This window comes from Pteronotus mesoamericanus, unplaced genomic scaffold, assembly GCF_021234165.1.
Source record: "Pteronotus mesoamericanus isolate MK-2021 breed Mesoamerican mustached bat unplaced genomic scaffold, CSHL_Meso_final contig_27, whole genome shotgun sequence".
Lineage (NCBI taxonomy): Eukaryota > Metazoa > Chordata > Mammalia > Chiroptera > Mormoopidae > Pteronotus > Pteronotus mesoamericanus.
Genome location: NW_026555115.1, coordinates 26,998,284 through 27,014,080, shown reverse-complemented (window position 1 = coordinate 27,014,080; position 15,797 = coordinate 26,998,284). Strand labels below are relative to the sequence as shown.

Below are 15,797 nucleotides of genomic sequence, written 5' to 3'. Positions count from 1 at the left end.
AGTTAGTCACCTACAAAATAGCTCACATAAGACTGTCATTTGATCTCTCAACAGTAACATTTCAGACCAGAAAAGATCGGCATGAAGTATTCAAAGTGTGGGAAAGCAAGGACCTTAAAACTAAGGCTACTTTACACAGCACAGCTATGATTTAAAAATAAAGGAGAAATAAAGTGGTTCCCAGACAAAAAGATAAATGATTCTGTTACCACCAAACCAGTATGGCAACATATGTTAAAGGGCTCGCTTTAACAAAAAGAAGAAAAAGAAAAAAAAAGAAAGATAATCATTAAAACATAATAGCAATTAATATGTATCTATCAATAATCACTTTAAATGTAAAAAGCTTAAATGTTCCAACCAAAGACATAGAATAGCTGAATGGATAAGAAAACAAGACCCATATGCATGCTATCTTTAGGAGACCAACATCAAAACAAAAGATACACACAGACTAAAAGTAAAGGGATGTAAAAAGATACGTTGTGCAAATAGAAAGGGAATACAGAGATGGAGTAGCAATACTTGTATCTAACAAAATAGAGTTTGGAAACCAAGGCTATAGCAGAGACATAGAAAGACACTACATAATGATAAAGAAAACAATTCAACAATAGGATATAACCTTACTAAATTTTTATGCATACAAAATAGGAACACCTAGATATGTAAAGCAAATCTTGATGGACATAAAGGGAGAGACTGAAAGAAATATAGTCATATTGGGGATTTTAACATTCCATTGACTTCAATGGATAGATCCTTCAGACAGAAAATCAACAAGGAAACAGTGATCTTCAACAACACTCTAAATCAAATGGATTTAATTGATATCTTCAGAGCATTTCATCCCAAAGCAGCAGAATATACATTATTTTCAAGTGCACATGGAACATATTCTAGATAGACTACATGTTAGGACACAAAACAAGTCTCAATTACTTTAAGAAGATTTAAATCTTATCAAGCACCTTCTCTAACCATAATGCCTTGAAACTAGAAATCAATCACAAGACAAAAACAAAAAAATACACAAAAACATGGAAGCTAAATAGCATGCTATTAAACAATGAAGAGGTCAACAATGGGATCAAGGAAGACATCAAAAGATACCTTGAAACAAATGAAAGTGAAGACACAGTAACCCCAAATCTGTGTGACACAGTGTAAGAAGTCTTAAGAGGGAAAGTCACAACATTACAGGTTTATCTTAAGAAACAAGAACTACTCAAATAAACATCCTAATGGTACATCTAAATGACTAGAAAAAGAACAACAAACAAAGGCCAGAGTGAGTAGAAGGGAGGAAATAATCAAGTTTGGAACAGAAATAAATGTCATAGAGACTAAAAATAAATAAATAAATAATTTAAATCATAGTGAATCCAGGAGCTGGTTCATTGAAAAGATAAACAAAATTGAACCTTAAACCAGACTCATTCAGAATAAAAGAGAGATGACCCAAATAAAATCATAAATGAAAGAGGAGAAGTAACACCCGACACCAAAGAGATACAGTAGATTGTAAGAAAATGTTACAAACAACAGTGTACTAAAAAATTGGACAACCTGGATGAAATAGATAAATTCCTAGAAAAATACAGTCTTCAAAACTAAATCAGGAAGAATCAGAGAATCTGAGTAGACAGATTACACCTAGTGAAATTGAAGCACTAATCAAAAACTCCCAACAAACAATATCCCTGGACCAGATGGCTTCACAGGAGAATTTTACTAAACATTCCAAGAAGAAATAGCACCCCTCCTTCTCAAAGTATCCAAAAAATTCAAGAGGATGGAGGACTCCTAAATTCATTTTTTAAGGCCAGCATAATCTTAATTCCAAAACCATATAAAGACACAACAAATAAAGAAAATTATAGTCCAATATCTCTGTGATGAACGTCATCAACAAAATATTAACAAACTGAATACAGCAATACATCAAAAAGATTATACACCAAGTTGGGTTTATTCTGGGCATTCAAGTTTGGTTCACTATTCACAAATCAATAACTGTGATACACCGCATAAACAAAATGAAGGATTAAAAACTACATGATTATATTAATCGATGCAGAAAAAGGATGTGATAAAATCCAGCACCCATTTATGATCAAAACTCCCGGCAACATGGATTCCCATGTTGAGGGACTACACCTAAAAGTAAGAAAGACCATGTATGACAAACGCATTGCCTGCATCATGTTTAATGGGCAAAAACTACAAGCCTTCCCCTTAAGATCAGGAACAAAACAGTTATGTCTGTGTTCATCCTCTTATTCAACATAGTAGTGGAAGTCCTAGCCACAGCAGTCAGACAGAAGGAGAAATAAAAGCAATCCAAATTAGAACGGTAGAATTAACACTGTCTTTTTTTGCAGATGACATGATACTGTAGTTAGAGAACCCCAGATACTCCACCATGAAACTACTAGAATTGATAAATGAATTCCGCAAATTAGAAGGATACAAAATTAATATCCAGAAATCAGTTGTATTTTTATATGTCAAAAATGAACTATCAGAAAAGGAAATTATGAAAATAATCCCATTCACAATTGCTTCAAAAAGAATAAAATACCTATGAATACCTTGAATATATCTAACCAAGGATGTAAAAGACTTGTCCTTGAAAAATTACAAGACAGTGAAGAAAGAAATAGAAGATACACATAAGTGGAAGCACATACCATGTTCATGGATCGGAAAGATTAACATTAAAATGTCCATACTACCCAAAGCAAGGTATAGATTCAAGAAAATTCCTATCAAGATACCAATGGTGTGTTTCACAGAACTAGAAAAGTATTTCAAAAATTTATATGGAACCACAAAAGGCCATGCATAGCAACAGCAATCTTGAGAAAGGAGAACAAAGTTGGAGGAATCATGCTACCTAATATGAAACTATAATATATGACCATAGCAATCAAAACAGCACAGTACTGGCATAAACACAGACACATTAATCAATGTAACAGAACAGAGAGCCCAGAAATAAACCCATGCCTTTATAGTCAATTAATATTTGACAGAGGAAGCAAGCACGTACAATGGGCTAAAGAAATTCATTTATTCAATAAATGGTGTTGGGGAAAATTGGACAGATACATGCAGAAGAATGAAACTAGACTGCCTTTTTAGCTGCACACAAGAATAAATTCAACAGTAAAAAATGAACAATAAATAAATAAAATACATGATGGACTCTTGTTGGGAATTGATCATTTGCATTTTTTTTAAATTGGTCTGTTTCTCTGGCATCAGAATTATGTCTAGCTCTTTTAACAACTTACTAGCTCCTTTTCTTAGTGAACTCAAGGAAATTTTATGATTCAATAACAAATTCTGGCAAGGGATAACTGTGAACTTACTCATGTTTTTTAAAGAATGATTGAAGAGCATAAATAGGACAACCTAGTAAGAGTGATGATGCTGTGAAGAGAAGACTGTTAAATTTCCAGATTTCAAATATAGTAGTCATGGTTGCTCTGACTATGGAACAGGCTCCCATAGATAGTCAGAAAGCCCACTGTGAAGATGAGGCAGAACAGCAAAAAAGGTCATATTCTAGTGAATCTCTGAACTTATACATTTTCTTTATATTACTTAGATGCCAAGCATCTGAATAAAGAATAGTTTATCACCTTAAATAGACAGAACTACAAACTCTATGACAACTCTGAAATTTGTTTCAAATTTACCTAATTTTTACTTGAACTTAACATTACTGAAAAAATAACAAGCAATGTAGCTTCACAGAAAGATCGTAATTCTGCAACCAAACAAGAATAAATTTTCATTGCAGTTTTGCCACTTATTTGCCGCCAGCATTAAAAATAAAAAGATATATATTTTTATTTCAAGTAAAAATTCTTTTTAAAAGTATATTTTTACTGATTATGCTATTACAGTTTTCACATTTTTTTTCTCCACTTTATCCCCCTCCAACCTGCACCACCTCCTGCCCTCCAGCATTCCCCTGCCCTCTTAGTTCATGTCCATGGGTCATACATAGATGCTCTTTGACTTCTCCATTTGCTATACTATTCTTAACCTCCCCCTTTCTGTTTTGTACCTACCAATTATGCTTCTTATTCCCTTACCTCTACCTCCATTCTCCCCCTTCCCCTTCCCTCTGATAACCGTCTATGTGATCTCCATTTCAGTGATTCTGTTCCTATTCTAGTTGTTTGCTTAGTTAGTTTTTGTTTTTGTTTTTTGGATTTTTTTTAGGTTCAGTTGATAGTTGTGAGTTTGTTGTCACTTTACTGTTCATAGTTTTCATCTTCTTTTTCTTAGATAAGTCCTTTTAACATTTCATATGATAAGAGGTTTGTGATGGTGAACTATTTTAACTTTACCTTATCTATGAAGCACTTTATCTGCCCTTCCATTCTAAATGATAGCTTTGCTGGAGAGAGTACTCTTGGATGTAAGTCCTTGCCTTTCAAGACTTTGAATGTTTCTTTGCAGGTTCTTCTTGCCTGCAGGGTTTCTTTTGAGAAATCAGCTGATAGTCTTATGGGAACTCCTTTGTAGGTAACTGTCTCCTTTTCTCTTGCTGCTTTTAAGATTCTCTACTCATCTTTAATCTTGGGTAATGTAATTATGATGTGCCTTGGTGTGTTCCCTCTGGAGTCCAACTTGTTTGGGACTCTCTGCCCTTCATGGACTTGCATGTCTATTTCCTTTGCCAGATTGGGGAAGTTCTCCATTATTTCTTTAAATAAGTTTTCAATTGCTTGCTCTTCCTCCTCTTCTTCTTGCACCCCTATGATTCAGATGTTGGAATGTTTAAAGTTGTCCCAGAGGATCCTAAGCCTCTCCTCATTTCCTCATTTTTTTTGAATTCTTGTTTCTTCATTCTATTTTGTTGAATGTTTATTTATTCCAAATCATTGATTTGAATCCCAGTTTTCTTCCTTTCACTGTTTCCCTGTATATTTTTCTTTATTTCACTTTGTATAGCCTTTACTTCTTCTTTTATTTTGCATCCATGTTTAATCATTTCTATGACCATCCTGATTACCAGTGTTTTGAACTCTGCATCTGATAGGTTGGCCATCTCCTTGTTGCTTAGTTCTTTTTCTACGGTTTTGATCTGTTTTTTCCTTTGGGCCATATTTCTTTGTCTTGGAGCACTTGATACATTGTAAGGGGTGGAGCCTAGGTATTTGCCAGGGCAGGGCAACCCACTTCTCTGCTTTGTGGTTCTGTATGTGGGGGAGGGGTCAGAGAGGGAACAATGCTGCTTGCTCAACTCTCCACCGGCTTTCAGTCACTTCCCCTGCTACTCACAAGTGATTTGGGCCCTTCTGGTGCTTATTCCTGGGTGGAAAGGTTTGTGTACATTCTAGGACTCTATGGGTTCCCCCAACAGACTCTTCTGTGAAACTGGGAGTTTCTCCCACCCCCCACCGCCAGTTTTTTACAGCCAGAGGTTTTGAGACTCTATTTCCCTGCACTGGAACCCTGGGTTATACAATCTCTCTCACTCCCCAGTTATTTCCCCTTGTTTATCCACGTGTGAATGTGCAACTGCCTGATCTGACAGTTGTCACCTTGCTGTGTGTCCTCTTTACCCTGGCTGCCCATCTCTGCCCCACCTACCAGTCTGGATGAATATTTCTTCTTTAATTCTTTGGTTGTTGGATTTCCATACAGTTTGATTTTCTGGCAGTTCTGGTTGTTTTTTTGTTTTTAAGTTGGTTGTTCTCCTTCTTTTGGTTGTTCAAGGAAGCAAAGCATATTTATCTATGCCTCCAACTTGGCTGGAAAAAATAAAAATTCTTGACCTCACTTTGATCTTTGTAAAATAGAGGTATATATTTGTCTTGTAGTGCTATTTTCAGAATTAGAAATATTAGTGCCTATGTTAGATACTTATTTTTTTTTAAGATTTTATTTATCTATTTGTAGAAAGAGGGGAAAGAAGGCAAAGAGAGAGGGAAACATCAATGTGTAGTTGCCTCTCATGGGTCTCCTACTGGGGACCTGGCCCTGCAACCCAGGCATGTGCTCTGATTGGGAATCAAACCAGTGACCCTTTGGTTTGCAGGCCAACACTCAGTCCATTGAGCCATACAGCCAGGGTATAAATACTTATTTAATAATGGGTATAATCATTATGACTTTAATATATTATTTATCCTATATCCTAATAATTAAATGCTACTTGAGTATATAGTACATTTGATTGTTTATATAGCTGTCATTGCATAATAAGTATAAAGAAAGTATAATGCTGACCAGATGTAAATTTAGATATTTTAATTATAATTTTCTTTCTTTCAGAATTACTTACTGTCATCTACCTTTCCAGAGTAAATGGCTCTATGTTGGAACAGAAAGAGGAAATACACATATTGTAAATATTGAATCTTTCATTCTTTCTGGATATGTTATCATGTGGAACAAGGCAATTGAACTGTAAGTTTAAACTTGAATATCCCTTTATTTAGCTTAAATATTTCCCATGGTTTATAACATATAAAATTGCAGAGTTATTTGAAACATTATAACTAATTTATGATTAATGTGAGTGAAAAGTTCAGCCAAAATAATCTGAAACCATAAAGGTTTTTAAAATAGATATTGTAGTATTAACATTTGCTGATTTTAGATTTTCGAAATACTATTAGTAATTAAGGATATGTGTGCCAAATTTGATGATAAAATATTCTAAAAGTTGCACATGGAAATTTCATCACATTCTTTACAGTCAACCTTAGTATAGCCACCTCCATTGAGAAGTGGATTGTGGCCACATTTAGTTTTATATAAAAATAATCATGATCAGTTCACATACAAGGTGGGGCAAAAGTAGGTGTATAGTTGTGAGTATGCAAAGAGGCTTATTCTTGAGTTATTATTTATTAATTATTGTGTTATTTTCCATATGAATACCTGTAAACCTACTTTTTTAATACTGATAGCTTATTTTTCATTTGCCTTATTAACATATTTTTCTGGGTTCAAAGCAGAATCAATTTATTAATATTTTTATGCTCTGGTGTATACAACTGTTTGGGTATGTGGTTGATGGTAATTACCACTTTGGCACTGATATTTACATTTCTGCAGGTATAAAATATGAAATCCCTAACATGAAATTTCATGGAATTCTAAGCCATCTATTTATAGTCTATAGACAGATTATTCTCCTGGTTAATCAGAAAAACAATTTTTCTTTAATAAATGATTATTTTTTGTACATATTAGTTCCTTAGTATATAGAGTTTTAACTTGAGTCTGGCTCATTCTCTTGTATTCTCTCACAAGTTACATAAATTATTTGTCCCAAAAATTCTGATTAAAACAGCCTATTTTCATGAAGTTTGACTCTTGACTGTTCCATACTCCCAGTGTTTCAATGTACAAATATATTACTTAATAAGGAAGTTACTAGTTATATTCTTGTTACAATATTCCTGTTGTATTATGTCTTAATGAGTCTTTTATTAATGATAATTTTCCCTCCATCATTAGATTAAGAGCTGCTTCAGAGCAGAATCTTTGTTTATTGCTTTTCTCTTTCTTCATCCTTGGTTTATTTTGGTGCTTTCTATAGAGTGGCTACTAAATGACTGACATTACTGAGGAGTTGGTATGATAGTTACACACTACTATTGACTTACAGTTTTCATTTGTAATTATAATTATAGTTGCTATAGCTATTTTGATTACATATATTTCAGCATTCTGTATGTGTATTTTTAAAAACATTTATCCCATAAACAATTATGTCTCCCCTCAAAAAGATATTTACTTTTTTAAGCTATTTGGTAAAGGCTTTTCCCCCTATAATCTTAGTCCTGTAATAGCAATAACAGACTGTAAATAGCATTAAGGCTGAACTTAATGCTTGTTTTCATAATGTTGTTTTAGTATATGATAAAATCACAAGTAAACTTGAGAGATCCAATTATAGAACTTTTATAAAGTTTAATCATAGTATAAATCATAATAGATGTATTATTTGTGTTCAGTCAAATGATGCTAAAATAATTCAGATGAGTTTTTTTTCTGAACAGATAAAATATTTTACCACTTTTTCAGTGCTGTTTCCATGTTCATTTACTTAACAGATTTTTTTCTTCAAATTAATACTACCTGAAATAGTGACTTACACTTTACCTATTTATATATATGTGATCCATACTTTATGATTTCAGGACTAGTGAAGAGTTTTAAAACATATAAAGGAGGGGAAATTTATGAGAAATTAAAGAAGTAAAATAAAACACTTTTATTTTTCATAATATGATTGTACACATGTAATTTGGCATCAGAATAGAACCTAACATTTATGTGAATCCAGTGTTTTATAGAATTGTGCATGCCTCTGAAAATGTTCATGAAATATTCTCCTTCTAACTGTTTTTCGGTTTATTCACTAGATTTCCAAAAGTATATTTTCATTTTTATAGATATAATTTTATTTTATTTTTTTAGACTCCCGGAGATTTTTATATAATATCCAGAACATCCATTTTAATAATAAAATATGTATACATAAATAGAACATAGTTATTGTGTCTTTATTTGACAAAGCTTCCCATGTACTTTAAACATACCAAATAGTCCTAATTAGTTCAAAATTTTTTCTTCTTAAGGAAAAAGAACTAATCCCTGTGGCATTCCAGAGACCCATTAGAATGACTCAAAGCCAATTTTAGGTCAAGAAAAGTCTCTTAAAAGTTAAACCCTGGGTAGGTTTTCAAACATATTTGACCAAAAGACTATATATCATTATGGAATAATATTAAATTATTTATTTATCCAAAATGACAATAAAGGTATCAAACATAAATATAGAGTAGCAAAACTTTCATTCTTAGGATAAAGAATATGGGTTTTTAAGTAACTGAGAACATGATTTATACAATATAATACATTAATATTTTTTTTAAAAATATAGGATCTTTGCTTTCTAGGCAGATACAGGAGAACCTAGATATAATTTTAAATGCCAACTTCCAATCTCCTAGGCTTTTAAATGCTCTCTACCTCTTGAGACACATAAGAAAGTGCATGCTATTTACTATAAATATGTGTCAAGTATATGGGACAGTAAAAATATGCATTTTATTAAAGTCATTTATAATAGAATTTTAGACACAAATTTTAACAATACATTTTCTAAGTATGACAAATGCAAAATTGCCTTTAAGAGATATATGAGATTATTTTGAAATCCTTACTTGAAATACTTTTTTATTTAATTTTTGTTATTATTCTGCTTGTTTCTATTTTTGTGATCTCCTAATTGCAATTATATTCAGTTCTCTCTCTTTATATATGTATATATAATATTTATTTATTCATTCATTCATTTATTTATTTATATTATTTGGAAACTGGAAGACATTTTCCATATAAACAGTGATGTTTATAGAATACCTCATAAAATAATATCATAGAACAAAACCGAAGAAATATTTTTATGGGAAAATATATTCTAGCTTATAGCACAGAAATAGCTGGTTCTGTAAGGTAGCCCTAGCTCTTTAAAAAATGTAACCTATTTTTTCTACATATTAAAATGTGACCATAAAATTCAGAATTAAATCATAAGTATAAGGGTTGTATTAATATTTAACTACTACTCATTCAAACATTTATTGAGTACTATGATATGGTAAATACAGAATTTCTGTTTTTTTGGAGACTTTCATTCTAATTAGGATGAGATTATGTAAAAAGGCAGTTACAATGTATTGGAAATATAATGTGGCAGTTCCATGAGGAGGACACCTAATACAGACATGTGGTCTCAGAGAAGTATCTGTGAAGTAAGTTACATATATGCTGAGATCTGAAGGATGTTTCAGTTAGATGAGTGAAGAATTGAGAAGAGGTGAAGGGGTATTACGGGAAGAGGGAACAGAGGCTTAAAGGATGGAATGTGAGAGGTTTTTTTTCCATACCCAGGAATTTTAAGTAGTTTATTTGGTTGAAATGGCTGGGGGAGAGGATGGCAAAAGATAAAGTTGAGTAAGTAATCTGGGTATATAATATGACAGGTCTTATGAGACAATTTGTGTAGTTTGGACTTTTATAAGTCCAGGAGCTAGATTTTGAAGGATTTTAAGCAGAGAATTCACTGGATCAAATTTACATTTCAGAAGATTACTCTGAATGCAGGTATGGAGAAATGAGAAAGACTATTCTTGGTAAAAAATTATGATTGTGAATATTCAAGTGGACATAAGCTGACATTGTTAAAGAAATAAAAGTGAAACAGAAAGACAGGTATTGTGGGAAGATGTAAAGACAGTAGGGGAGAATTAAAGACCCCTTGTTTGGTTTAAGCAACTGTGTAGGTTAGGGTGCTACTTAGTGAAAGAATGCAAGATATTGAATAAGTTGGAAATAAAATAATGAGTTCCATTTTAGGTTGGTTGATTGTATATGTTTATAAAGCATTCACTTGGAATTGATATGTGAAAATGGTAGGGAGTGGTAAACAGGGTGGGACAAAAGTAGGTTTACAGTTGTATGTGAAACAGAGTTTATTCTTGTATCACTTATTAGTTATTGTATTGTTAATGAGAACAGAATTTACATTCTCATTGAAACCATGAGAATAGATGAGATTGTGCATGAAGAATTTATAGGAAAGAGGTAGCAAACTAGTGAACCAATTCACAGTGAACCAATTCACAGATATGTTTTATTTGGCCATCAGAGTATTCAAATATGTCTGAATTATTAGTTGGTAATATTTAAAAATTAGTAGAGATAAAAATTCAGCTTTTCATGAAAAAGATTTATAATGAGACTATTCTCATCCACTATTCTTGCATGGCCGTCTGTGATTAACTGGAAATGAGTTACAGCTATCCTTTATGAGATGGGTAATGTGCTAACCAGTTTAGTACAATTCTTATTCAGCCTGTTTAACTCATTTGCAATACCTGCCTGGCTCCTGTGGGCGCTTGAATTCATGACCACATCTAATATGGGAATGGATAGCAGTCTAAGACAGAAGACAAAAGAATACCAATATTTAAGGTATAGAAACAGAAAGTTCACGAAGGAAACTATCAAGAGCCATTGTGGTGAGTGGGAGGAAGAAAAATAAATAGGGATACTTAGAAGAATTACTGGGCATTATTTATATAAGTATTATATGAATTTGAATTTATTGATAATTTTATCTGAAGTAATTCTTGTGGGATTCACAGAATCTGGGGTACAGATGTTTTTCTTAAAGTCAATTTTTAATGGCCATAAGTTTTGCAGGGAATGCTTGGTGGTTTTTGGAAGTTAATGTTAGGGGAGAGGTCAGAAAAAATACATCAAAATGTCAGTCATTATACCTAGGCAGTGAAATAATGAGAGATTTTTTTCTTTTAACTTTTGTATTTTCTGAGTTTTATTTTTACAATAAGCTTTATTTCTTATATAGTTATAAAAATCATTACAAACAGTGGAGATTTAATGCTAAATTATTTTGTGAACTTCAATGTTTTCTAGAGTCTGAGAACCTGAATAGAAGTCTTGCAAATAGTTTAATTAGTGTTTCTCAAAATATATTCCCAACATCTGGGTTGCAATAAGCCTTCCAGGGGTTCTGATGCAAGCTCCACAGCCTGAGGACCTTCAGAGGTTCCCAGTGAGAATTAACTAACAGATAAGTCCACCTGATACACTTTGAGCATCTAGTTGGTTAGGTAACTTCACAAAAAAAAAAATCTCTACCCTGCACTTCACACATGCACCAACATAGTGAGTGCCTGATTTTTCCAATAGCTGTTGGCAAAAAAAAAGTGGCATTCCTTTCCCAATCAAATTTTAATCTATACTCTAATCTTGTTCTAAAAATATTTTAATTATTAAAATTAAAGAAATAAAAACAATTTAAGACAAAAAAGTATATTCAGTGAGTTCTATAATATAATCAACAAAAAAGGATTCTGTTGACTAATAATTTTGGAAAATATTGAACATTTGCAATGCTGATTTGTATCTTATAGCCCTAAGAAGTTCTATAGAAAAAGAAAATATTTAATTGTCCCATTCAGGGTTCCCAGACTTTTTTTTATATCAAACACTGTGAAATGCCTTGTATGTTCACTAGTTTATCATGGAGTACACTTTGGTATTTGTTGCTCCAATCAAACCCAAGAGACAGGTAGGAGTTTATGATTTATTGTATATTATTAGTTCCTGAAAGAAAAATAAGCGTAATTTGTAAATTTAAATAAACAAATAAATTTTTAAAAAAGCAAAAAAGATAAAAGATAATCAAGGGACATTGTCCCTTTTCAGAGGCATTTATACTATAATAAAACACTGCATTTATGTGTAAGTGATGTGACTGCTAAAAGCTCTGTAAACTTTTTATAAAGCCTTGTTTAGTTTCCTTCTTCCTGCATATATTCTAGAATGCAAATAGTAAGTCTGATTTCCAGTTATTCCAATGATTTACAACAATGATAATACATACTATTTATTGAGTACTTACTATGTTTTGGCATTATATTAAGCGCTATATGTACCTTCTAATCCTCACAATCCTTCAGTAGGGTTAGTACTATTACCTCCATTTTTAGATGGAAAATATAAGACAAAACCATTAACAAAATATCTAGTAACTTTATATTTATTCTTTTGAGTCACTTAGGGGAGTCAAGTATCTGGGGAACTTGGAGTTACATAATTTGTCACTTTTCTCTGATTCCAAAGAGTTTCTGAAATTTAAATCTTTATTGCTTTGTGCAGAATCTTTGATGATTTTTGTGTGTTTTTTAAAAATAAATTATACTATGCCAATATAATCATAATAGAATTAATCTGGCACACTTAGGTCATTGAAGAAAGAATGTGGAGTTTTGAACAATAATAAATCAGTGGTCATATCAGGTCATGTCATATTTAACCATGACACAATCACATTCAACAATGATCTAAGTTAAAGTAGGAAATATAAAATAAACATGCCAGATATCATAGTAGAATAAATTTAAAGTCATATTGACAGAATACAGATCTCTTTAACAATATGCTCTGTTACTCATTACCCTAGAATCCAGATAAATGAGATAAACTGATGAATTTTGTTTCCCTAGTTGATCAGTGTCCTGCATGCTGGTTATCACTAGAGAGAGAGTTTTCTTTTAAGTAAAAGGAAACTGTACTTTCTGTAGGCACTAAATCAGAGATTTTATGTCAAAATGAAATTTTAAATCAGATATGTACTTTGCAATTTGGTTGAAACATGTTTATAGCATCACTCTTGTGGCAGTGTAAGTTTTCCTTTGTCTTTATAAGTATGTGTATAATTTCAAATTTTCAGAGGCCCTGATTTGGCAACAAACGCATAAGATAGTAAAGAATCCTACTGTTATGTGGATCTAAGTTTTTAAACCTGATTTTTTTTAAATCACACCTACTTTAATAGCATTAATAGGAAAGAGAAAAGTAATTTTAAAGAAAAAGAGCACAAAAGTCAAATGAGTCTATGCTAAACCCTAGAATACTGGATGTGTATTCCAGTATAATCTTAATTTTTTTGTTCCAGTCTCTAGTGGTATGTTGTTTTAATGTTTTTTTTTTAATCACTGTTTTAAATTGATTTAACAGATCCACAAAGACTCATCCAGGTCCAGTTGTACATTTAAGTGATAGCCCAAGAGATGAAGGGAAAGTGAGTATTACAATACTGTTATTCTTGCATTTATTTTCTTTGTACTTGAATAAAGGTATTTCTTACTATTGTTTGATACCTAACATTGCCAGCGCAATTCATGAAATTCAGTGTAATTTAATATTAAAATATGTTGAATGAATGAGCAAATATTAATAAATGAATGGTTTACTCTAATAATGGTAACAAATTAAGTCTTTATTTTACCTAAAGGTAAAGTTGATATTTAATTCTAAAATGCTGAGTAAGATGTGTAACATGTGGAACACTTTTAATTTTTGGATAGTCCGTGCTTGTATTTAACAATATAATTGGTAGTATTGTTAATCATTGGCCTCTGCTATTCAGTTTTGATAGTTTTAAGTAATCAATATTAAATAACCATAAATTAGCCAATCTTGATTTTTATAAGTAGGTGATAATATAGAAAATGTTCTCAGATTACAGAAAAAATCCTATTCACCTTGATTATTCATTATTTTCTTTTGATGATAAGGAAACAAAGTTAAGAACATAAAAAGACCTGGTGTCACTTTCATGTAAATATTGTTCCTTCAAGTATATGATTTTGGCTATGTAGTGTAAAAATACTTGAATAAATTATTTAATTTAGGTTTGGTTCTTTGTTTATTTTTAAGTGATAGAAACTTAACTAGCCTAATAAATATTGAACTTGAAAAACAAATTGGCCTCATGGCAATAGAAAGAACATTGGATTTCTTCAAATTCACCCACAAATATTGTATAACTCCAACCAGGTGTTATTAGAATTTATTTATTGTTAAAGAACTCAAAAGCTGATTCTAAAATTCATAAGAAAAAGTTTAAAAATTATTAAGACATTTTCAAAAAAGTAATACATTGTGACAGTGGTTGGTACAGGGGGATAATAAAGACCAATCAATAGATCTAAATAGATATTCAGAAATGTTTCAGGCATTTGGGGGAATTTTGTGCATTTTAAAGATGTTTTAGAACATGATATATTATTGAATAAATGGTGTTGGACAATTGGCTATTCATTTTAAATAAAATGGTAAGATCTCAAACCACTCAGAAATAAACTCCAAAGGGAGAAAATACATAAATATTAAAATCACAACTCAGGAAGTTTTAGAAGAAACTGTAGGAAATGGGTTGTTACGGTGGAATAAGGGCATGCTCAAGGCAAGATGCAAAGCCTAAAAGCTTTAGAGACTATACCATAACAAGATTATCATGGTAAGAGTCAAGCAACAAAGTAGGAGGCAGTATTTGCTACATATACAACAGGCAAATAATGAACTTGCAAAATATGTAAATAACTTTACTAAATCCTTTTATTTCATAATAGGAAATAAATAATGTCTAATTAATTAAACAAGAAATGGCAATATACATATATTTAGAAACATGGAAGAATAAACTAAAAAAGATGATTGTAAGAATTGAAAGTGTGGTGCCTTTTACCTTTAGAAAGCAGGATTTGGCAGTGGGGAGGAAATAATTTCACTAGAAATCACTAAGGAAATGCAATATACCATTTTCTTCCTAATCAGAGTGGCAAAATATTAATAATATTAGACAATGGAAAAAGCATTGAGAAGTGGGCATATAGAATCAGCAATATGAGCAATTTGGCATTACCAACATTTAGAACATGTATTTATTATGACCTAGAAAATCCATTTCAGATATCTAACCTGTGTATATGACCAAGAGACAAAATTTTGAATACAACCTAAAAGTCTATTAATAGAAAGTTGAATAAATGAATGATTATATATCCACAGTGTAGAATACTGTGTTGATATGGGAAGTTCTTTAAGCCATATTTAAAAAAAAAATGTTGCAGAATTGTAAGTGTAATGTAAAACCGCTTAAATAATACACATATTTTTAGTTGTATATTCAAATTCCCAAAGGAAAAAAGCCTAACAGTGTATGTATAAATCTGGGGAATATGCTGGAGATCAGAAAATGATCAAAATTATCCTTACTTGTGTTTTCAAAATTTTTATGAAGGAATACAATTTCTGTTAATTGTGTAAATAAAAATAAATTAGTATTAGAGTCAGAAACTTACGTGTTTGAATTATGGCTCTACTACTTATTAGCATATATCCTTGAATAAGTCCTTGACTTCTTGTAGATTATT

The 15,797-nt window shown here is 31.6% G+C and overlaps 1 protein-coding gene across 5 annotated transcripts in view; it reads left to right on the top strand.

Annotated features, from left to right (window-relative positions):
* Positions 1-15,797, top strand: part of STXBP5L (syntaxin binding protein 5L) — a 402,439-nt gene that overhangs the window by 101,088 nt on the left and 285,554 nt on the right. For all 5 annotated transcript variants that reach the window (XM_054575243.1, XM_054575242.1, XM_054575241.1 and 2 more), the window contains exons 6-7: positions 6,301-6,435; positions 13,597-13,660. In XM_054575243.1, the coding sequence (XP_054431218.1) occupies positions 6,301-6,435; positions 13,597-13,660 (199 nt within the window). The remainder of the gene's footprint in view (positions 1-6,300; positions 6,436-13,596; positions 13,661-15,797) is intronic.